The sequence below is a fragment of the Brachionichthys hirsutus genome, chromosome 18 (assembly GCF_040956055.1).
Source record: "Brachionichthys hirsutus isolate HB-005 chromosome 18, CSIRO-AGI_Bhir_v1, whole genome shotgun sequence".
Lineage (NCBI taxonomy): Eukaryota > Metazoa > Chordata > Actinopteri > Lophiiformes > Brachionichthyidae > Brachionichthys > Brachionichthys hirsutus.
In genome coordinates this window covers 7,571,515-7,595,729 of record NC_090914.1, presented here as the reverse complement: position 1 = coordinate 7,595,729, position 24,215 = coordinate 7,571,515, and the positions used below count along the sequence as shown (strand labels likewise).

The following is a 24,215-nucleotide window of genomic DNA, read 5'->3' as shown; positions in this document are numbered from 1 at the left end:
AGTAATAACAGAGTTAAATCAACAGGATGCTGCGTTTCACATCATTTCTCTTGTGCTTCTGGAATACAAGCTGTTGTTTTCTATTCTGAAATACTTGTTGTTGTTGTTGTTTTTTTGCTTTTTCTGTTTGGGATATTTTTATGCGGTTGTGTTTGCTCACTGTAGCAGATTTTGATGCTAGTGTGAATCCACACACATTCCTACCTGTTGGGCATCACTCCAGGCCACTGCCCATGGCTAGTGTGCATCAATGCAGCTTTGTGCAACTGCAGAGCCGTCAGTAACTCGGCTGTCCTTTACGCTGCGCTCGGCTCGGCAGGCTGCCTCATTAAACTTTCAGCTCAACAGTTAAAAACTCTTCTGCCTTTCAGTCCCAACCGGCTGCAGCAAGACGAGCAGATTAAATTCAGTCCATCCGTTCGGCTTGCAAGGATGGCATTTGCAGCAAATCTAGCGAACGTGGCCACATGGAGCATTGTGATCGACCTCGCGCTCTGGAATGACCTGGGTTGATTTAAAATAAGTTACATTTCTTTATTTTGTTTCATCCTATTTGTCTACTTGTCTTTTCTCACTCTCCTAGTCAACTCTGGAGATGGCATCGACTACAGCCAGCGAAAGAGAGAGAACATCGGCGACCTGATCCAGGAGACTCTGGAGATGTTTGAGCACTACGGAGGACCGGATGCCTTCATAAATATTAAATACATGGTACCCACCTACCAGTCGTGCATGATGAACTGAGGAGGGTTTCACACTGCCTAGTTACTTCTCTTCTTTACCTGCCACATCTAAACAAAACTATTATCTATGCATTTTTAATCTTTATATCCTTAAAATCTCATTAGATAGCTGTTGAGGCTCCTATATGGCACATTTTTCAAGCAGACATTTCTGTATTTGTGAAAATGGTAGAATGTGAATTGTGAAATTATATAGTTTGTGCTAGTTAAATCCTGAAGCATGATGTAAAATACATTAAACTCGTTCTGAAACATTAAACATCTTAACGCTTAAAAATAAAAATGTGCTAATGCAGCTTTAGGGCATATTGTAAGTGTGCAGTCTTTGTTGTGTCGTCCCGTGACGTCCGTGTTGCACAGATTGCGTCCTGTTTATCAAACAGCCGGGATGCTGCTGTATTATTTTGTACCACTGTTCTCATTCTGTCACAAACGAAACCAGAGACAGAGCCTGTCTAAACATGCAGGGAATGACGACCGACAGCATTCCACTGCACACACACACACACACACACACACGCACACGCACACGCACACGCACACGCACACGCACACATTTAAACAACATCCTTTGAACTCAAGTGCCCCACAGTAATCTTAGTGTTGTGGGTGTGCATCTTGATGTGTGTGTTGCCTGTAACCAACTTTGTGTTCTCACTGTGCAAGAGGTCTCTCCTGCCATGGAGCCACAGTGGAAACGTCTTACCAGAGACTGTGAGTTTCATCAACCCCGTTTCCACTGCTCACACTTGTGCATATATCGTACATATACAGCACGGCCTCGTAACCCACAGGGGAAACATAACAGAATTGATTTCTGACCCTCTTGCACCATCTCTTATATTGTAAGTCATGTCCCAAGCAAATGCAACATTGCAGGCCTGCAGAGGAATTCATTCTCAACGAAAAGACAGCTTTCATAATGCTCATATTTCAACCTCGGTTCATCTTTGAAAAGAACGTTGCTGAATAGTTCCATGCTGTTGAAGCCAGCCACGCTGCACTCTGCCTGCTGCTTGATCTGCGCGGCGAAAGACGAAATCACGACGCAATGGGGTTCCTTTCCAGCACAAAACACACATATTTCGACTTAGCAACTTCAGCTGCATAATAACACAAACACGACAATGGTGCAGCGCGCGAGATCCAGATCTACAGAGGGCCAAATGTCTCTGCTCTCGCTCGATGAGTTGATTGAACCCTCAACAGCCTGCGGCTCGGTCGAACTGTATCAGTGATGTCCTGCTGTCCCGCTTCACCTGCCCAATTTTACTGAGCCACAGGTTAGCAGCTATAGCGTGAGACAAGAGCAAGGTTTTTCAGCTGAAGAGCACATGAAAAAATGATATAGTAAAACACGGTGAGCATTTCTGTTAAGCTTCAAATATTGTTTTCCAGGACTGGCTGGCTTTTTCTTTTTCTTTTTGTACAGCTCTCTATTTGTTCATCATTACCCTTAACGTCAACGGAGTGTACAAAGTCATACAAGTCATAGCCAACAGAAATCGTACAGAGTTCATTACACTTCTCCAACCTTAAAAGCTCCAGGCAGTCTGATTGCTTTGGCTCAGTTAGGTCACACTACAGAAGTTAATGGGCATTAAATGCTAACTTGTGTCTGTTTCAACCTCTTCACTGCCCCACTGAAGCTCATTAAGAAAGGTGATAGTCTGGAAAGCAACGTCGGAGGGTATATTCCAATCCAAGATTTGCACCCACATGGCTGGGCTTAAACACAAAGACACACATACTGTATAATAATGCCATAACAGTACCAAACGACACCGAGCTGTAAATTACTCATGCAAGTAATGGACTGAACTGTGAAATGAACAGGAATGAAGGCAGCCGGTGAGGTTATTTGGCCGATCAAAGGCATCAACGCTTCAGTGGACAAGATCGACAAGCTGGAAAGACGAAGCATGACACCGCTTGCATTTCCGCCTTATCGTTCCTCGTGCTCCGACATGTAGCGAAAACAAATCTGGCATAGAGGAGAAATTGTCCTGATCATCATATTCTAACCTTTTTTCCCCATAGTCGTATCGAGCAATTGATCATTTTGTGATTGTAGGTGCCTGGACATGCATAAGGAAATAAATTGCATCCTACTCTGTGTATTTCCTCCAGTTATCGAGCACAGGTTGTAACACCACGCTCTACTTCCACACAGCAGATTGTATCTGTTGCAGATAAAGTCACGTTATTATTTTCAGCCGAGAGGATTTCTAAGGTGTTTTTTTTCCCCTCTTAAATTCCTGTCTATTGTGACAGATCTGCCTGATGACGCGTGAGGGCGATGCTGGAGATTTGACATGTTCAGCGATTTCACAACGTCTCTGTGCGTGTCTGTTTGGTCCCCCCCCCCCCCCCCGATAGATGCTGATCTGTTTGGAAACATTTTGGCCTCGTCATTCAAGCTAAAATACTACATTTCCAATTCCAATGTCCAATTAATCTGAAGTGCGACGCTCCTTGCAAACTGGATTAAAAATCAAAAACTTTATAAACTCCATGTTTAATATAATTTGGAAATTTATTATTGTGACCTCAACCACTAACCGCTCTGGGAGCAGCATTCCTGCACACCTGACTTTGTCCTTACAAGGTTGAAATAACACTCCCTAATCCAAGACCTGGCCTCACCCTCACTCTCTGCTGCAACTGGACTCCGTAGGTCAACCCACGACGATGCGGGGCGTTCGGGTACTCACTCAGCTCCTGGGGTTATTATTAGCTAGGAGCTATCTCAGCTTCTCACAACAGCTGCCACTGCTCTGCAGCCAGCCAAAGCTCCTGCTGAGGAACACATGCCAGCCATTTCAGTGATGGAAACGCTAAGCGTGGCAACATCATGGGACGACTTGTACACGGGATCCACCCAGCCTCGCTTGATCAACACACACAGACGAGAGTTTACATGCGTGTGCAGCGTCTGCTCTGGGTTGAGCAGCTATGTCGAATTGAGCAGTGATTTTCTGAAAGCTCGCTCCACAGAGCTCAACTTTGTCCCCGTGCATCTCTTTCTCGCCATATCACAGTGGGGGCACGCCAACAAAGGCTTTTGAATTGCAGTGAGGCTTACAGTCAGAACTGCGCAAACGCACCGACAGTATTCTGTTGACTGAAGGGAAAAAAAGAGAGAAACGGCTAACGGAAAAGACGATTATGGGAGAGGAAAGGCGTCGAGGAGTGTTTGTGGTGTGTGTGCGTTGGAGAGAGGGAACCTGTTGAGTGAAGAGTAACACAGATGCATCGAGCATGAGTTCTGAGAGAGACTGTCAGTCCGAGATGCATCCAGGGAGAGAGAACTGAAGGGAAGGAGGGCCTGTGTGGGTTACGTCAAGATGGATGTATCGAGGGAAGCGTGTCGCCTGACAGAGAGTGCTGTCTAGCTTCGACCAGAACCGAGCTTTAAGGGCAGTCGGCTGCAAAGAGAGGAGTAAGAGACCAAAGACAACAAGGAGGTGGGAAGGAGCAACGGATCCCACCGATTGGTTGTCTGATCTGAAGAGAATTGAGGCAGCAACTGGCCCTTAACATCCCTGCACTGCTTTATTGGAAAAGACGAGCTAAATGTGAATGTTCTGGGTTGAAAATCAAATGCACCATGTGTGTTGGTCCCACTTAACACGATCAAAGTTGAGTTTTTGTGTGCCGCGTTCCAGCCCTGTGGACGGCGGGTGATTTATTTGGCAGTCAGGATGTTGTCATCTGTCTTCCCCTTATCACTTCCTTCCCTCTTGTCCTCTTGTCCCTTCTTCTGCTTGGCTGTCTCCCTTATTCCAATGTTATAGTCTCCAAAGGCAGATTGTTAGGACCAGCAGTGGGGGGTGGGGGTGGGGGGTTGTGCTGTGCAACAGAAATAAATGCCCCCCTGGGAAGGATCTGTCTTGTTCTTGTCTGCCTCGCGGACTTCATGCTCATCCGGGGAGCTACTGAGCATGCGTGAGACGGGACGGCACAATGGAGATTTAGTTTTCTGCCTGTCCATATGCCAGGTTTCTGTTTCACAGGCTTAGTTCAAAAGTGCAGAAAAGAAGCAGACATATGATCAGTGAGCATTTTCACCGTCACATTTAGTCTCTGTTCTTCGCCCTCCTCTTCCTCTCCTGCAGGTCTTCCCTTGCTACGGGCTGCCAGCCACACACAACCAGGCAAATGAGCAACTAAACAGATTTGGGCATCTTCATTAGGAGCAGGAATGGATCCACTGTGTTAACAATTGGCTGAGTCGTCTGCAGCATCGGCAGGACTTCCTCAAGCCTTATTGACACCGGCGGGTTCTCCGCAAGAGGAGGATGAGGAGGAGGGACAACAGAGGAAGAGGTGTCTCCAGCCTGTTTTTGGTGCATCTTACTGTAACATGCCAGATTCCAAGTGTTTCCTTGCGTTGAGTGATGATGAGCAGGTTTGAGGTGGGAGTTTGAATGTGATGTTTTCCGATCAGTCTGTTCCATCTATCACCATCCAACCCCCCCCCCCCCCCCCACCTGTCTAAGCAACAACAGGGATTTCCATCACCAGACTGCCAAACCACTGGAGAATCTAGACGACAACGCCCAAGGTGACCTTTAGCAAAGTACAGGATGAACAGCTGAGGTCATAAGGATGGAATTGGTTATTGGAAACGCCGGAATGTCTCTGCTTCAGGTTGAATTGTGTACACCCTTTATTATGTGTAGTCAATCTGTCATGGCTAGGCTACGTTCCCCTCTCTTGTTTCCAAATGGTTCTACAGCCACAAGTAAGCCAAGAATGCTGGGCAAGAAACTTCAGCATTACTGAAACAAGGTCAGAAATGGATTTCATGTGTTCATAGCCCTGTGTGTCAGCGTGTCGGTGTCAGATATTACATGATCGCTAGAAGTCTATACCTCCAATACCAGACCATCCTCGGGCATAGCTGCAATAAGACCAAAGGGGATGTGGATGTTTCTGGGTCCAGTACAACCAGTTGCGCACATTAATACAGGAATGACCTGTCTTCGCTGTCCCGGCCTGTCAGCTGTGGAATTCCCCACCAGCTCTGCAGCATTCTCAGTATCCTCCATTGAATTTTGTCTCAGACTTACTTTTACCGTATGTTTTCTTTTCTGTAACAAATATATATATTTTTAAACATATTTAAAATAAGTAACTTGAGTTTCCTTTATTGAGTAAAGCACTGTAACAGTGTCTTTTTTAAGGTTTTATTTCTATAAAGCTATGACTATTATTATTAATTGCATCTACACTAGCTGAATCTGAATCAGGTACTTCTTCACCCATATTAAGACTCCAAAACGAGGAGAAAGTGGCAAAATCTCATTTTCTGTGTTTGCTCGTTTTTTATTGTCACACAATGCGTTTTAATACATTCTGCACTCGCTGGTTGTATTTGCTCTCATCTCTTCTGTACTCGCACATCGTTCCACCTTATTGTCGACAGTTCTTCCTTTCGGTGATTCAAGACAAATAAATAATGTCCATTCACTGACAATAACAAATACGCTGCACGTTACATTCAATACAGGCTCACACAAACGAGCATGAGTGCAGCGGCGCGTGAACACGCAAACACGAACAGGGAATTTGTCACGTCGCGGTTATGATACGAGTTAAAATGAATAATAGGTGCATTATGTATTTATCTGTGTTTGCTCAGTATATGTGCTGTGGTTGCTGGGAGGAAATTTATTTCTGTTTCACACCTTCCTCAAAATGTAAATGACCCAGATTCTGCCAGCTTGTTTCACCCAGAGTCCCCGAACTCCTAAGTCAAAAGAAGAAGGGGACGATGTTGGTCCTGCCTGCCTGCCTGCATGTAGGCATGTTATCTGAGCCCGTGGGCCTCCGTTTGCCTCCTCCAGAGCTACGGCCCTTATCTCAGGCTGCCTTGCCTCGACAGAGGCAACGTCTCCCACTCTTTCCTGCAGCTATGGCCCCCCCGAGGCAGGCTACAACCAGCCACAGCACCCGTAACGAAGGCCCACTCTCTGTGAACATACATTCAGTGTAAAACCCAGGGCGCACTCCAGGCTCGTTGTGAGTGAGCTAACAGTCTCTCTTCAAAAGGGGCTAAAAGCCTGTTCATTAATTATCTGGATCCTTGTTAATTGGATTAATTGTTGAATAGAAACTGTGTTATTAAAAATGATGAAAACACAAGGGCAGGGGGAGCAAAGGGGAGGGGGGGGGGGGGGTAATATAGTTTCTGTTTACTCTCAGGCTGTCAGACGACACAAACGTGCGCGAGCTCTAACACACACATTTAGGCAAGCCCTGTTTGCCTATGTCCACGTCTTTCTCTTCTTCTATAGTCTGTCCTTGTATTTCACACACATATCATCACGCACACAGGAGCCGTGACCCAAGCGAGAAGAATGCGCGGAAGGAAAGGTGCAAATTACCATGCGCATCGTCGAGATAAGAACTAAACCCATTTTCAAAGCTCAAAAATAAATGCCAGATTCTTTTTTGATGCAAGACGTCTGTGACTTTTTCCCATCGGTTATATTCAAAGATAAAGTGAGCAACTGAAAGAGAAACATAAAGTCAACACCATGAAGAATTTAGCTATCACTAAATCACGTGAAAAATGTGGTTTCTCATTTCCTCTGCCTATCTGCACGTTCTTATCAGGATCTGACTTCAGAGGATGTTTTATTATTCTGGCTTTAAGTTAGCGCACTGATGTTGGGGGACCATTTAGAAAGATGACAGGGCTAATATCAAATGTCCTGCATAATTGGTGGAGGTGCAAATAACAAGCTATTACACCTAAACCTCATTATCTGCATTCCCCTATGGTCACTGTTTGAAATTATGATAATCAATGCCAAACACCACACACACACACACACACACATGAGAAGAATTCTTAGCCAAGAGGCTTTTCTGTAACCGGTCATCCTTTGCAGGGTTTCAGGTGGTCAACACTTTGTCACGAGGAAACGCACACAACCAAGAAAACAAAGTTTGCCTTCTGAGTCAAAACAACCGTACTGAAAAATGTTGAGTCGAAATGCCTTAATTTAACTGTTTAGTAACTTGTTCCGGGGTTTGCCGAGTTGCAGATATTGTTCCACTTTAAACAGCCACGACAAAGAGAAAGAGATACGCCATGTAAAGGAAACAAGAGGGGATTTATTCAAAACAACATAACTTAAATAAGGAAAAATGAGTGATCTAAAATAATCAAACAGAAGGAACAACCAAAACGAAACACATCATTGGGCTGCGGGCTGGCACATCTGTAAGGGGAGAGAGAAGAGAGAGGAGTGTCACTGGCCATTGCAGTTTATTCCCGCAACAATGAGGCCAGGTGTCGCCAATGACCCTGATCACATCAGGAGCGACGCCCTGCCCACAGGGGTCATCACTAGAGTAACATGACTACTGTAACCTATAGCAGAATGTGCCATTAGAAGAGAGCACAAAGGGATCATCAGGAATTAGCATGACTTTTTCCAAGAACTGATGCAAAGAGGCTAGTTCAAATGGGAAAGTCTGAGGCAGCAATGATTGTTAGTGGCAACATTTGGATAGCTGATACGCATTTAACCTAACCATTATGCTATCAAAAAGCACTGTGAGTGAGCTGAAACAAGAAATATATGATATAAAAGAAGAGCAAAGAAGTGTAAGATAATTCCACCTTAACGGAAAGTGTATTGACTTGATGTTTGTTGACATATGCAACAAGAAAGCAGGCGATGCAAAATGAGACACTTCCCATGACATGATAAGGATATAATAGTGTGTATACGCTTTCAGCAGGAGTTCATATTTAATTGGTTTCCTGTTTAAAAGTCGTATTTTCTTCTTTTTCCAGAATAATTAGCAATGCTAACTTTAGCCAAGCTAACAGTAAGGCTATTTATTTACCTACTCTCGATTCCACGTTACGATCAATAAAGCCCATTTCCCCCCCCAGAATTATTCTGCAGCAGCTTCGACATAGTTTAAATATATTCTGAAACTACACTTTAACTAGCAGGAGACATTTACGAAACATTCCGTAACTCATAAACAGACGAGAGGCAAAGCGTCCCTGTCGCCATGCCGGTTCCCGTGACACGTCATCACGTTTAAGCGTAAATCCGACACGTCATCATCTGCCGCTGAGCCGCGACGCTTTGATACATTGTTGCATTTTTGACCTACATTCCGCACATCCGGTCAACGCTTTGATAAATTGTTGCATTTTTGACCTACATTCCGTCCGCCCTGTCAACGTTGTTACATTTTTGACCTAAATACTTAAACGTAATTAGAATGCTCAGAATTGAGATATTATTTTTTATTAGATATATGCTATGATATGACAGTAATATATTTATATTATGCATCTGTGGTCTAATTTATTTTTAATTTATTGTTATTTTGCATCTGTGGTGTAATTTATTTTATTTTTATTACTTTGCATCAATTGAGTAATTTAATATTAGTTTTACTTGTATTGTTAAATGTCGATGATTTATGTACTAAGGACTTTCAATGGAAACAAGACCGCAAGTCTTTTTTGAAACGCTCCTCTTAGACAGGATGCTTGACTGTACTTGTACTGTAATACATGCTATTGGTTGACTGTACTTGTACTCTAACATTCTATCTAATAAATAAATTCATCATCATCATTGCCAGTTTCTCCCTTGCACCGGTCTCAAGCCCGGGTAAACGCAGAGAGTTGCGTCAGGAATAATTGCACCAGTCCCCAGAATGACTCCAGCGCGTGTAAGGCCGATGCGATCAGCCATCAGAGCTGCTTGTGTTTCCATGTGGTCACTGAAAAGCTGTTTTCACGCTGAATCAACAACAGGAAGGGCCCTGGTAATGATCTTGTGCAACAAACAGGCTGTGTAATAGACCGGCTTCACGCTTCAAACGGGATTGCTGTATGGTTTTGTGATCCTTCTACACCACTACTGTGCTACGGTTTGTGACAATGTAGGTCTGGGGGGAAAGAAAAAAAACAATTAAATAGTTTGAGTTGTATCTATATAACCTGGACATGAAAACCTCCCCTTTTATACAAAATACTCTCCGAAGAGAGTCAAAGGCGTGACAGCAGCGTGATATTAATAATGGACGGCTACAACGCTGCCATTAGTGATCAAAAGGGAAACAAGTAGACGTGTGATATTTTGTTTTGACAACATTTCAAGGCAGGACGCGTTCCGGCGCACTGCGCGCCATTGGCTGAAATATCTGCCAATCGTCCACCTCTAAGAGAACAGCTGACCAATAGCTGTCGAGGAGGACGGAGCCTTTCCGGTGGAACGGTCCCGCACCCACAGTGGAGGAATCGAACGTCCCCGAGCGCACACGGCGTAGAGGAGAGTCCGGGCGCGCACGTCTCCGGGAGGAAGATAACGGTTTTGTTTTGCCCCCCCTCAGCACGCAAACAGCAATAACAGTCCACATCTGTATCTCAAGGGGGGGTTACGGAGTCTTTAGATCAAAGGAGGAGGGATTGGGAGCCGCAAGTTATTTTTGTCCTTTTTCTTTTTTTTTTTTTTTTTACATTTTCTTTTCTCTCATTTTCCAAAAGGCGGATTCTGCGTTTCGCGGTGGTTTTGCTCTCCTCTCACGCCGCAAAGATGATGGTCGGAGAGGTCGAAGTGAAGGAGCGACCGAGGCCGAGCCCCGACTATTTGATGCAGTTGTTGAACGAGAAGAAGCTCATGACGAGTTTGCCGAATCTCTGCGGCATCTTTACGCACCTGGAGCGGCTTCTCGACGAAGGTAAGACGCGCGTGGGATGTGCCCACGACGCGGTCGCCCTTCGTGCGTCCGTGTTTCTACCTAATATTACGCGCAGTGGCAACTTCCATTGAGCGAGTCCTCCAAGTTGCTGCGCTCCCGACTTTGTGGAGACACCACAAAAACTTTCTCTCATGTGGGGGGGGGAATAAATCATCCATCTGCTTCAGCATGTAAAAGAAGAAGAAGAAGAAGAAGAAGGAACACCCACGCGTGGATTACCGAAGCGCACGTTCGCGTTATCAGACGCGAATCTCTATGCGTTTTGACGCGGCCTGATTCCACATGTTCCACAGCAGTTTAGCTCGCGTTAGCCACAATCCACGGCTAGCGGAGTCTGCGTTCCGTTGCGCTCCACTGGAATCAACGCGTCGACGTCAAACTAAATACTTTACAAGTCAAGCGTAAAGGATAAAGTGCGACTATCGCGTCCCGTGTCGGATCGCCACGGCCCCGTGGGTCGTCGATGCCCACGGTCCCGTGGTGGAATGTGTGCTTGTTGCCCCAAACAATGGCCGGGGGGGGGGGGGGCGGCGGCGGCGGCGCACGAAGACTGTTTTATCCGGATAACTTTTTCATTCCGAGCTCTGCGCCTTTACGCGGCTGAACCGGGGCTTTCGTCCCTCGTTTATACTTCCGTCCCCCTTTCGGTCTTCCAAACCAAGACTGCGTCGTCGTCGGGCCGATATCCAAAGGGGAACGTCTGGGTGGATTTTCCACCGTTTTTTTTTTTTTTTGCGCTGGCGGCGACGCAAGTGGAGCGTGGTTTATTCGCCATTCTTGTCGATAATATCAAGAACGCGAGCTGGTCCTATCGGAAGGGTGAACCTCTGATTTTATCAAAGTGATCTCGGGGACGCGAGAGCGCGCCCCCCGCCAGCATACCGCCCCCATGCCGTGCGTAAAGCTGGGCTTGGACCCCACCACGCCGGTACAGAGTGTATCTCGTCCTGACCGCCGCTGGGGGTGAATCCGTGATTCCTTAGAGATAACAAAGGGCGTGAGGAGCCGCTCGCAGCTCGTAGTTTCGGTTGCGCGTCTCGGTGAGCGCGCGCTCAAGTATGTCGTTGCGGAACCGGTCTGCAAACATTTGTGCTGCTTCCTTGAATAGTGATAACAAGCTGCTGTACGTCATATTCCCCTTCGTGCACCAAAGTACAATTTAAAGAATGCAAGAAAATACATTTAGAATACATAAAAGTAAAGTAAAATCTGACCACTGGCTGCGCCGGACGGCGCGGGCATGTTATAGTTCAGGGCTCATAATCGGTTAACCAACACATCGCTCTGTGTTTTTAGAAGTGTGAGTCATATATTCCTTCTTTTTCCTCCAAGTTTAAGAAGTCGCCACACCCCGATGGACGCTTTACTGAAGGTGCATTTTAGAGCGTTCTCTCTTTTTTAAACTCCAGGAGAGTGCACTGCTTTTTTAGACTTATTTGGGAATGATGGCTGTGCTCGTGTCTTCATTGAGGGCTATGTCAGGTTTTCCTTTTCATTCCCACCCGCCTTTGTCAAACCCCCCCCCCCCCCCCCATAGTCACAGACCACAACAATTGTCCGGACAGGAAAGAAACGGGATCGTAGATCCTTCCTTTATCCCACAGTTAAGCCATGCTGCCAATGGAACGCCGCCTGAGCCAGGCCACCTAAAGCCAGGCACAGTTTTTAGTCGATTTTAAAATGGCTAAACTTATTTCTACTTGGATATTGAGCTATAAGAGTGTCTATTTTATGCCGCGCTGACGGTGACCTTCTAAACCAGCAAAGGGCTGAATGCATGTCTAAAGAATAGGAGCGGAGAGACGGCGCGTTCTGCAGACATCTTGTGTTCTAAGTATGACGTATGCGGTTTAATAAAGTTAATCCAATGACACAGACACATGCTAAGTACTTTGGCATTGTAAATGCTAATTTGGACCCGTGGGAATTTTTGTCGGCACATGTATATTGCGAGTTGTCTGAAAGGCACCGAGCGCTCTCATTGTTTATTTTATGAAGGAAATGTTCCCCACATGTCTTTTGATATTTTCCACCGTTCGGTTTTGTGGCCTCGACAGAACTCCTTTTGAGGATCAAACATCTATTCTGTAATGACGCTTTTGTCACATAGGAAACTGATGGAAACACTCCCACATTTGGTGTTTAATTAATGCCATGTCAGGACGCTCTTTACCTTCAAACTTTCACCACCACCGTTCTCCGTGCCGCCGAGGCCGACTCCCCGTCGGGGCTGCCGTTTGCGTCGCTTGCCCCTTCGGATGAGGTCGAGGTCATCTCCTGCCGAGCCGCGACCCAACCAGAGTAAAACCAGATGCGTAATTATGTCTGGGATTTTTATTCAAATATACACGAACATAAGAATGGTCCGCAAATGACTGGGCTGTTTTAAATGTGTTGACAGATTTCCTCTATTCCAGAAGCCCAGTGAAAAGATGTATAAATCTTTAATGCATGAATACTAGACATGAAATAAGGATTTTTATGGTTGTAAAGTTCCTGCTTCGTCTGTAACGCTCAGTCTGATTATCTGTGATCATGTGGTGTGAGTTAGTTCTGCTTCATCTCACTGGCTGACATGTAACCGGGACTTCTCAGAGCTCTTCTCTTGTGTCCCGTTGAGCACACGTATTAAGTAAAAAATCCAACCAGTCCGATAGGAACGCTCCAAACTCCCCCCCCCCCCCCCTCAAATGTTCCAGCTCTCAAGAGTAACCCCGTCCCGACAGCTGCACATTGCCCACCCGGTGTTATGTGTAAGTCTGCACAGCTGTTTCCACGGGGGTAGAAAGCCGACACCACCCTTCGGTCTCATGGCTACCCCCGCCCCGCTTCAGTGCCGTGGATTCTCCCTGTTATGTTCCAAATGTGTGTTGTCGTACCTCAAGGTCACTCCGGCCCCCGAGTGACGGTCCTCTTTTTGAAAGCCTCTTGTGTTGCAGTCGTTTGTCTCCCCCGAGGTGACGCCTGCTACGGAGGTTTTAGTTATTTATTTCTTTTTATGATCTGCCAGCCAACACAGAGCTTTAAGTTGTTATATTTTCTCTTGGCAGGAGGAGACGGCCCATATAACATCTAGAGATGTTGCCTCGTAGTGAAGTACAGGCGCTGTTGTTGGGTAATGCAGTGTAGGAGAAAGGGAGTTTTTTTTTTCCTGTTGCCATGAAGAAGTGTCTTTGTGGTAGAGAAAAATCAAATTGATCAAAACGACTTTTTCCAGGCTCATCTGTGTTCTGTCGTGTCACACCGATTGTTTCCTTCCTCCTTTGCATATACACTTTTGTGTCTGCAAGCGCTGTGATTTAAAAAAGTGCCTTCCCAGGAGAGCCGTCACTATCGGGAGGACAAATAGTGTGCTGCCCGTGTAGACGACTGCTCCTCCGGGACGATCTGTTTAGAGAGCGGACTTTGATAAATAGGAGGATAGTTTTAGTTTCCTACTTGATGTCCCGTATCTCCGTTCGTCTGTCTGCATGCTTCGCTCTCTTTTTTTTTCACCTCTTCTGCGCCTGTATATCTGGATGCTGTGCCCCCCCCCCACAAACCAGGTGGACCACTCTCCTTTCCACAGACCAGCACTAACCTCTGGCATGCAATCAATTTAGCATCTAACAAGATTGAGCACTGCTCGCAAAGTAAAGTACAGCTCAAAGCCGTGAGAGAGCGCCGATGGCGCCTGAAGTGAAGAGAGAACTCGGGGTGTTGGGCCGGGACCGCTGTCACAGGCAGAAACCTGTTAATCCCCCCCCCCCCCCCCCCTCGTCCCAACTCCCTCTCCCCACATTTCCTCCCAGAGCACCATTTATAAGCTGGAATTTAATTAACCGCAAGCCATTCTGTGAGTTGGTTTACTGCGCCGCCGCCGCCGGGGGAGAGCAGAATTGCAGGCTTCGTGGTGTCTTTCTGCGGCCGCCTCTCCGTTGCCCTTTTGTGGTCCCTGTTTCTTCAGCTCCTCTTCCTTTTGTAATGAATTAGATGGCAGCCCAACTTTGACAGGGCGTGGCGGTCGTGGCGGTGCTCTGCATTCCCTCGCCTGTCGGCCTTCAGACACACCTGCTGCATGATCCAGTAGCGCCTCTACGCCGGCCCCCCGGACCTATCTTGCTCCCCTGGCCCCACTCCAGCCACAGCAATGCCCCCCCCCCCCCCACAGCAGGTACTATATGATAAAGCCATCCACAGACAGCTACAGGCTCTTATCTCGGGCTTCAATCCCTTGAGTGCTGGGCGTCCTTATCGCCGCCGCCTTCGCCTGGCCTCCTGTCTCCGGGCCGCGGCCGTCTGATCTGCCTCGATGATGCCAAAACTAAGCGTCTTCCTCGCTTTCGCTGCCGGCTGTATGAAAGCACGCGTACGGGGCGGTTTGTCTCTTTCTCTATTCGTTGTTCAAGCCTTAAAGCAGAGCAATCGCATTCAAATGAACAGCGGACAAGGTGACGCAGTCATAGTGAGTTCTACTGATGGCAACGTGGTTTCGGTTTGTTTTTGACAAGTGTCATTAAAGACAAAGATTAGTGGGGGCGGTGCCGTAGTAATTATGCCATAATAATTAGTGATAGTAAGTAATGGCTTCCTGACACATACTTGTTCGTTCATTCTATTCAATTCCTGGCTCCACCCATTACTCCCTAACCATACTTAAGTCACCTTGAAGAATTAACGTTTATTTCAGACAGAAGATGATATAGAAGCAAAATGTTGATTTTTCTTTTGATCAACAGGAAATGTGTGTAGAGAGCTCTGCTCGACACACCTAACCCTAACCCCATTCCTCCTTACAAAGAAGACAGTATTTTTCATACACGAACTACGCCCCGTTACATTCTCGGAGTGCTTCAAATCGCTCTCCCACTCCCCTCGCAACCGGCTGCTTCCCCTTATCGCCTCAGCCGCTGTCTTTCCGTCTACAGTTTGGAATCCCACAACCTTCACTCCAGGATCTGACGATCGGCTTTTCCAGGAGTCAGACCGGCATCATTTGTCACCATCTCCTCTTTTCATTTCCCATTTTTATCACAGAAAGGTGGAAAAATATGAAGTGAATGCCTCCTCTGTTCCTCTCCTACGCCCTCGCCCCTCTGCACTCAGATTCCTTTCTGAGAAGGAATGTCGACCTGGCAGCCGGCTGAGGAATGTCACCGGAGCACAGTCGGAACACTTGACCCCCCCCCCCGGCCTGGCGTTTTGTTTTCCTCGCACACTCATCTCGTGTTTTAGCTCCGTTTAATGTGAGTAGCATCCACGTTCGAGGCGAAAGAAACGCCCGCTTCGCCGTTAACATCCAGGAGCGTTGAATGCGTCGTTTATCTTGAGCTTGCACTAGCAGGCACCGTTCCACTAATTACTAATAGCATCAGTAATTCAATAACCCGGCGTTGCCAGTCTCCGCCGCATGTGCGCTTGCAGAAATGGTTTGGAAAGAACTGCTATCGCATTTACGGCTTCGGATTGTCAATCGTGCTTTGTTTCCAGTTTACCTTGGGCAGCCATTGTGCGACCGCCTTTGTTTCCTGAAAGCAGATGATGTCTCGCAAAGATTTTTCACTGTGCTGTTGTTGGACGCCGTCGCCCCTTTAGGGTTTCCACGATCTTGCTTTCAGAGAAATTGATGTGGTGTGAAAATCTCGAGCACGTGTTAAACATCCGCCTTGGAGGAGTTTCTCCAAACGGAGAGGATAAAAAAGAAAAGAAGTCAGTGCGGAGAGTCGCTAACATTTCCTTCACTTAGATTCGTTTTTTGAAGTAGAGAATATTCAATCCATCTCGGTCGGAGTCGACAGTCATCTTAGCATCAGTATTACTAAGATCCCCCCCCCCCCCTCAGTTGATGGAGACAGAAGATGCCTATGTGCGGTGAATGAGGTCATCTTGTTGGTCATGAGGAAGGCCTCTAACCCCCTTCCCCTGCTCCCTGTCACCCCCCCCCCCCCCCCCCCCCAGTAATTGACGCACAATGGCTTTTTGTGCTTTAATGAGCCAGAGGGACACACTGGGTCATTCTGACCACGTCCCCATGGTAATCTGGACAAAAGTACGTCTTTGAAATCAACCCAGTACATGGCAATGTAATTGTACGTTTGCATTTATCACTAGTTTCATTGTCAGTACTACTACTACTACTGTACTTCAGTACTGCATGCTCTGTTGTCTGCGCTGCTGAGCAATGAGCCGCTCGTATAGTAAAGCTTCTTTTCATATGAACAGGGGAATGTTAAGACGCTTAACACTTACCAACACGTCACACACGTCTACTCGCCTCCTCGAGGATCAATACAATAGCGGGGGATGTGGCGCATACTGATGACTCTGCAAAACAAGACTACAGGGTTTATAAGGGTTTGTCGTTGGGGCAGCAATAATATACAGAAAATAAATTACTTGACCTTTATCCCCCCTCCCCCATGGCTTTAATTCTGATCAGCGGGTCTTGACCTCTGGTTGCGCCTCTGACTTCAGAAGAGATGCCGTTGACACATTGAGGTGAACAACTGTCTTCCAGGGGATGGACTTGTCTCGCTCGCTCTGTCCCTTCTAATCCGTCTGTCCTTCCTCGTTCTGCTTTCCTGGAGAGTAATTGTCTGGCAGGAGTTGAAGGTGTTTCTGAAGGGAACTCGTCCGGCAGCCTTATTTTTATTGAGCGTCTGACACTTTTGATGAACCGGACCTCCGTTATATCCTCACCTCTCTTCCTCATCACCATGGGTGTAATGCTTCTCCCCCGGTGTGTACAAACACACACACACACACACACACACACACAGTTGACTACTTCCTTGCCATCTTAAACATGCCCTCTCATCTGTTTATTCCATATTCTCTTCTGTCATTGTCGTCATGTTTTCCAAAGGAGTATCCGCTTCCCCCCCCCCCCCCCAGGGAGCATCAACTCCTCCTTCTCAGTCCTTCCTTTTTTTTTACCTGTTTATTTTAGTATAACTTCAGAAACAGTCACCCCCCCCCTCGTCTTCGTCCTTTCTTCTTTGTAGTTTCCCTCGGCTTCGTTCTCTACTCGTATGTGAGTATGTGTGGCAAAACCCCAGCCTTGGGGCTACATTGCCTCTTTCATGGGAGGACCAGCGGTGACATTAAGGGCCCGCTCCGTGGTCTGTCGCTTTGCATCAGCTCAGCTCCCACTGTCTGTGTGCTCAGGACCCCCGGTATGTGCTTGGCTCTCTCTTTGATCGCCCCCCCCCCGGGCTCAAAATGTTGGTCGGCACGGAACAACATGCCCGCTCCCGCTGGATGGAATTGTGCGTGTCTATGCACCGGCTTATCTTTTTAATTCCTCCCACCGTCGAGGCAGATGTTTAAGGATTTAAGCAGACTGGAGGACTTGTTAACGACGGCTGATTCCGTGCCCCTCTCTCCTCCCTTTACCACGCAATGAACGGGTTGTCAGAGAACCTCTGACCCGATTGTTTTAAAATAAATTCTCTAAATGGAACATTCAGCACGACGTGGCAGACGAAACGGATCACATGGATGATCTCCAGGACCAGTCAACCAGACCAAACACTCAGCAAAAGTGCAGATCTGTCGCTCTTCAGACAGAAAGGCGTAGGCCATGGGGGGGGGGTCTTTACAGAGTCTTGTTGCTGTCAATCTTAACATGTGGAAGTGCGTCAGACCCAAAGAACTCTTCTGAATCTCTCAGAGATTGACGGGTCTGTTTGATGTTAATGGACAACCTGGATGTACCACTTTTACTTGCAATTACACTCGCTGTCGATCTGTCCTGGAATACTCCACTACGCTGACGTCCCGGCGACGCAACGCGCCCTTCCAGACGTGTCGCACATGTCTTGTATGCATTTATTTGTATTTTACAGAACAAGCTGTTGGAAGTGGGAAGATTCCGGTCCTGATAAATGAGCACGGCGAGCCGTCGCGTAGACACAACAACGCTGCAGCTGTGATTAGTCTGTCTTCTGTCTGTTGGAGTTTAACTTCACATGGTTGCTACAAGCCCCAGCAGGCCTGCTGCCGGATGGTCTCACACGTCCACGCACACGCACACACACACAAAATACATCACTTCATGTTTCACAAGGTGTGAATTTCATTTAGGTTGGTTAGGCCCTATCTTAGCCAGACGTAGCTATTAGCTACCAATAGCTATTTATTGATAAGAGATGACACTGAGGTCGCTTTGCCTTGCTATTCCTCGCTTCCACCTGAGGGGGGGGGCATGGGGCGATAACGGGATACGATCTTTCTGCATCTGCTCCAAAACGGCTGGACAGAGTTCAATGAATTAAGAACACAAGCAGTACAAATGTGAAGCATCCGTCGAGTTGAATCGATGCCTCTCTGGCAAAGTCTTACCAACAGCTGAATATGATCGTTCCCTAAAAGGTAGAAGCTATTGCAAGGCTGTTGTATTAGATTGCATTGGATTACAACAAGGTTTTCTTTTTTTAATGGTTTTGATAAACTCAACTGAAGCGTGTATTAAAGCAAAGATTGTATCAGTAGCAAAATTGGGCTGGGCACACACCCATTTCCGTTCAATTCCATTTACGGTAGTTTAAATCAACTTTCAGCCTTGTGATTGAGTTTCTAAAAAGAGAAACTGATGAGGCGGTCCATCATCCCGTCTCCTCGCCACCTGCTGAACGCCTCTAACATAAAGCATCTCTGACATTCTGGATACTGCTCTTCTGGCAGGCTCCCGCTGCTCCCATCTGTTTCTCTCCAGAACCACTGAAGTCTCACTGCTGTAGAACTTATACTTCTTCTCTTGTGTTTAGCTGATGGAAACGGCCCACCCGACCGCTGCCATTGTTCCATCCGCGTTTCTGTTGGTATGCTTGATAATCCCACCAAAGGGCACTCGTGCCCTCCTGTGAACTTGGACCAGATGGTTTGTGAGCTGAGCGCTGTGCTCTCCTTGGCTCGTAAGGGTGGAGACAGGAACTTCGGGGACCTTATCTTCTCCGGCCACACTGCCGAGCTGGAGCCTTTCCTTCCTCGTCCTTTTCTTGTTTGCTTCCTCTCCTGACAGCCGGCCGTTTCCTGACATTGTGGCATGACGTGCGGGGCAGCTGTGTGATTGTGTAGGCCAAGTTAAGATGTGTACAATAGATTAATATCGCCCAGAACTGGAGGACGTCTGATCGGTGGTCTGAAGTCCAAGTTTACAGGCAGTAATTCTGACTGGAATTACTTTGCTCTACCATCTTTTCTGTTGGTAGAGCAAGGAAAATAGATTCTCCATTCATAGACCAGAGGAAATGGTTGTAAAGCAGCGGCAGGCCAAAACAAAATGGGGCTGACGACTGCTCTTCCAATCCACAGACGTACACCCCTATTAACATGCATCCTGTTATTCCTTCCATCTCTTATCTTGTATTGTCGGGCTCACAGCGTGCATCCTGCGCTTCGTTTTACGCAGCATCCCCCTGCATCATTGTGGTGTGTGCGTATTCCTGTGATGGTGCAGAAAGATGTGTGTTTGCCGAAGTTAGCTCGTGGCCTCGTGGATGAAAGTTCTGCTGGATACGCTGTTGGTGTGTCCTTAGAACAAAGGTAGAGGGAGAGAACACTGCTTTCATTTTTCCTTTTTCTTTTTTGCAGGTAAAGTTTGTGACTTAAGTTCCCTCGAGATGCAGAAGAAATGTTTCCTTGCAAACTGTGGTTTTCTGCAACCGCTCCCTCCGTAGCTGAGTATCCCTTCTCAGATCTCGACCACCAAACCGAGACGCTCTGCAACATCCGCCCATGTAGATGGTGGATGTGAAATGTCTGACATTGATCACATCAATAAAAACATCCTGTTTAGTATTAATTTAGCTTTATTAACTCTACAAGTTATGTGACTTGAGTAGATTTTGTTAACTAATGCTTCAGAACTAAAATCCCTGGCAGTAATATCCTGTTAATGTTTATAAAAAAACCTTGCAGACAAAGAAATCTGCTATTTAATATTTTTTCCATATATTTTCAATCGACAACCCGAGACAGAAAATGGAAAGCCTTGAAGTTCATAGAGTGGAAATATCTACCCATAAAATGAACCTGCTTTATGTAATAATCCAGTCAGTGAAAAGAGATTGAGTTCTTTTAAGTGTTATATATTAAGATAGATACGTTCATTTCCCCCACAAGTAAGCTTCAAGTAAATTAAAATGGCATCGTTCTGGAAAGTAGAATTTTTTTTTTTTTAAAGTTGGACTTTCAGCTCCAGAGCTCTGTGAAGCAATGTTGAGTAAACGTTTTAATTTCAATCTTTTGAATATTATCCAACTTGGATGATTTTACATGAATATGTGGGGCAAATAGAGTTAGTTGCAGCAGCTACCAGGCTCACAGTATATCAATAATATATTTGCTCGTCATTATGCCATGAACATTTTCTTATTCAAAGGAGACTAAGTCTCCATCACACCCCGCCTGCCTGTCAAACGGCACGATGGACCCCACCGACACAAATCCAGCTACGAAAGGAGGGAGTGGACGTCCAACTAGTTCACCAATTATCACAAACGATGTCCCCCCACCCCCAATAAAATCCCAGTGCGTGTCCCAATTCATGACTAATTCATTCAAGAATAATTGCGCCGATCCCCTGCAGTGACCTCCACGTGTTCTATCCAGTCGGTGGGTCGAAGCCCGCTTTATTCATACGCCTTATTGCGTTCTTTTAATCACACTTCCTGCTTCAACAAGAAAAAGCTAAAGCTTCTGTTTATTTGAAGACGTCCGCGACGCGAAGGGCTATTGTGATCGCAGCCCAGCTGATGCGGGAGGTTTCTTTCCTTTGAGCAGGATTTGTTGAACCAGCTTTCAACACTTCAATCCTAAAGCTGGCCGGTTAAATAAGTGCTGCGGTGGCTTCCAATTTAACGCTACATATCGCTCTCCTGTAGGTGGTAAAAGGCAGTAGTAAAAAACGCCTCTCTGGTATTTCAGCAGGAGCCTGACGCTGCGTCTTTGTGCGTCAGATTGGCTGCTTTTAAAACGGCAACCAAGAGGAGGTGGAAGAATCTCCACGGAACTCCAGTTTGTGCTCTGCTGAACTAGAATGTATTTGTATTTGTAATCATTTTCAGTATTATGGCGCTTCCTCTTAATCACCGTTCAAACGCTCCCCAGTGCTCCCAGTTGAGGATCTGCATCGATGGGAGTGCGGAAAAGAAAGAAAACGGTTGCTACAGCTGCCTGCTTTGTTCTCTTGCCTTGGGTTACCTTCCTCCAAGTTTAAGTGTGTGTGTAAGAGTGCACGCACCCACAAGTTTCGCACTGTACGCCCCCCCCCCCATTACAAAGAGTAATGAATGTTGGCCCCTTGCGGCACAACCATTAAGACTAAGCCATTATGGTTCAGTATTGAGCCAGCCCTGCCAGTTTCACCTCACTCTGATAGACCCCACAGTGTGCACAGAGCTGGCCCATTGAGCTGACAGCATGCCCCCCCCCCCCCACCAACAAGAAAACGGTCCCATAAAGCAGTTACACATCATCAAATGTGATGATCACTTGTTCTAATTTTAGTGAGACAGGGTCTCATCCCGCTGTGATGCAGGGAAAAGACGCTGCAACCTTTTCTTTGGCCATCATGCAAATTAGTTATCCTTCAATTTGATCTACTGCGACTGATTGGCTGTGGCAGAGTCCATTTGTTTTATGTTTCCTTCGTATTTATTTTGCCACTTTTGGCCTTCCTCTTTGCTGTTGTGAATAATCGGCACGGGGTTAATCCTGAGGAACTGCGTCAGGTTGGGGTTAACCCCGATCTGATCTGTCACCGCTGATGCTGGAGTTTAAAAATCACGGTCAGAAGTAACGTTAGTTTTGCAGACTCGAGTTGGCCTGCAATGGCATTTTCTCTACGTACAGAAAATGCTCTTTACTTTCCAGTGTTGTGGGTCGCTTTTCTTTTCCTTTATTGCTCTCGCTGCTTAAATCTCCCTCCCTCCCACGTTCCTCCCTCTTACTGTACGCAGTCACAGCGACAGCCACAGAAAACGTTGCATGAGCTCACCGGTTCTGATTAATGGCTTTGCTGATTGGTGTTCTTGGCCATCGCCACACCTACACATTTTGCTTTTAGCGTACACATTCTCAGGGGCTCAGTCAGAATGGAGAAAGAGGATGTGGTAAACTCCTCTCTGATTTCTGCTTTAATAAGAACCTTGAATTTGATCGGAGAAAGTTAAAACAATTCATTTGCGTTTGTGAGATTCTCCATAAAAATTGCCATGAATGGGGTTTTATACTTTTTTTATAGATTTATACTTAAATGTGTTCCGCCCCTAAAGTAAAAGAGTGAGAATAATCTCGATTTTTAGATGGCGTTTTTATCTTCAAATGAAATATATTTGACCAGCGTCGAGGGAAGGCCTTGGGTTGATGTGTAAAGGAGAGCAACCAGTGATTTTCTCCATCCCCTTTGGAATCTCGTGGCAGCAGCTAATAGAGGAAGGCAGAGAAGCGACGTTGAGCCATTTCCTTCTTCTTTCCTGCCGTATTTGTTTTGCTGATTTTTCTCTAAGGCTGTTCCCCTGCTTGCATGCGGGGCGTTATATCGCTCTCAGTTCTCTCTCTGGAGAGCCTTGCTTAGAAACACACAAAAAGGTCATTAGCCCCTGTGTGTGGGTTTAATGCTTGCATTCGTATATATACATGACATGTTCTTAAAATTCTATCTGGGCATTGTTAGAACAAATATTACACGGGGCTTGCCTCAGAAACTTGTGTTGCTCCAAGTGTGTGTGAGAGCATTTTATTGGTCTATAATGCATCAACCGTCCTTTCCCAATTTGGTTGAAAGAGTCCTCGGCTTGCTGTTTGTCCATGAGATGAGTAAGCATGTTTTGTTTTTTGTGGCTCAGAGGGGAGGATCCAGAAACCTCGTTATGCCGTTCATTTATTAAGTGGCAGGTAAATGAAAGGCCGGATGCAGGAGCCTTTCATTCAGCCCGCCTTCAGAGAATACCCCCGTCCACAACTTAAATCTCTCCCCCTGGACGTATCATGTCCATCTAGAGCCATTTATGCCCTTCAGCTGTGCTGATATCATGTTAAGGTGGAGGAAAAGTGCGGATGAGGCTTAGGTGATGCTATTTTTCATTAGTGTTAAGTCTGTCTGTAATACTCACATTGAGTGTCCACGGAGAACTTGTTTCTCACTCTACATTTTGGCAGTGAATTCATCTCGTGTTTGTGTGACTCGTAAGAGAAAAGCAACACGATGTTTTGCTCAGTCTGCACCAAACGTCTAGACAAAACCAAGTTGCCGCGACAACAGTCATTGACGTGTCTCCCAGCGGTTTTTGGCCTTAGACAGAGTTTCCTCTTGGAATATCCGTGGCGGTAAACACAGACATGCTTTTCATTCTTCCTCTGCTTCCTGTGAATCGGTGGGAAGAGGCTGCTTGGATACCACAGGGAGAGCACTTGCGTGTTAACAGACGCACTCGGGTGGTTCTGTTTCAAACGAGTGCTTGATGAAGTGATTTCCAAAGCCGCGGCATTTCGTCAGTGAGGTTGAAGGTTGTGCATCCCGAATGTTTTTTTTTTTTTTCTCCGACGTAGTCCTGCTTCTCCGGTGCAGGAATCCACTTCCTGCACCATAGTCCCTTGTTTTAAAGGAGAAGCCAAACTCCAAGCCAGGCGTCGGTGCTTCTGGTCACATGATGTGGGCCGTCAATCTTCCCATGCAAACACTAAGGATCAGACATTCCTGGTATTTTCCACGTCAACACTGAACTGCGCAATTATGCA

At 46.4% G+C, this 24,215-nt stretch overlaps 2 protein-coding genes across 6 annotated transcripts in view; both read left to right on the top strand.

The window, feature by feature from the left end:
• The window catches only part of pacrg (PARK2 co-regulated), an 84,745-nt gene extending 83,702 nt beyond the window's left edge, over positions 1-1,043 (top strand). The window contains exon 5 of the mRNA XM_068752268.1: positions 584-1,043. Within this exon, the coding sequence (XP_068608369.1) occupies positions 584-744 (161 nt within the window). The 3' untranslated portion in view covers positions 745-1,043. The remainder of the gene's footprint in view (positions 1-583) is intronic.
• Positions 1,044-10,031: 8,988 nt separating this feature from the next.
• Positions 10,032-24,215, top strand: part of qkia (QKI, KH domain containing, RNA binding a) — a 49,976-nt gene continuing 35,792 nt past the window's right edge. For all 5 annotated transcript variants that reach the window (XM_068751737.1, XM_068751735.1, XM_068751738.1 and 2 more), the window contains exon 1: positions 10,032-10,472. In XM_068751737.1, coding sequence (XP_068607838.1) covers positions 10,328-10,472 — 145 coding nt within the window. In that variant the 5' untranslated portion in view covers positions 10,032-10,327. The remainder of the gene's footprint in view (positions 10,473-24,215) is intronic.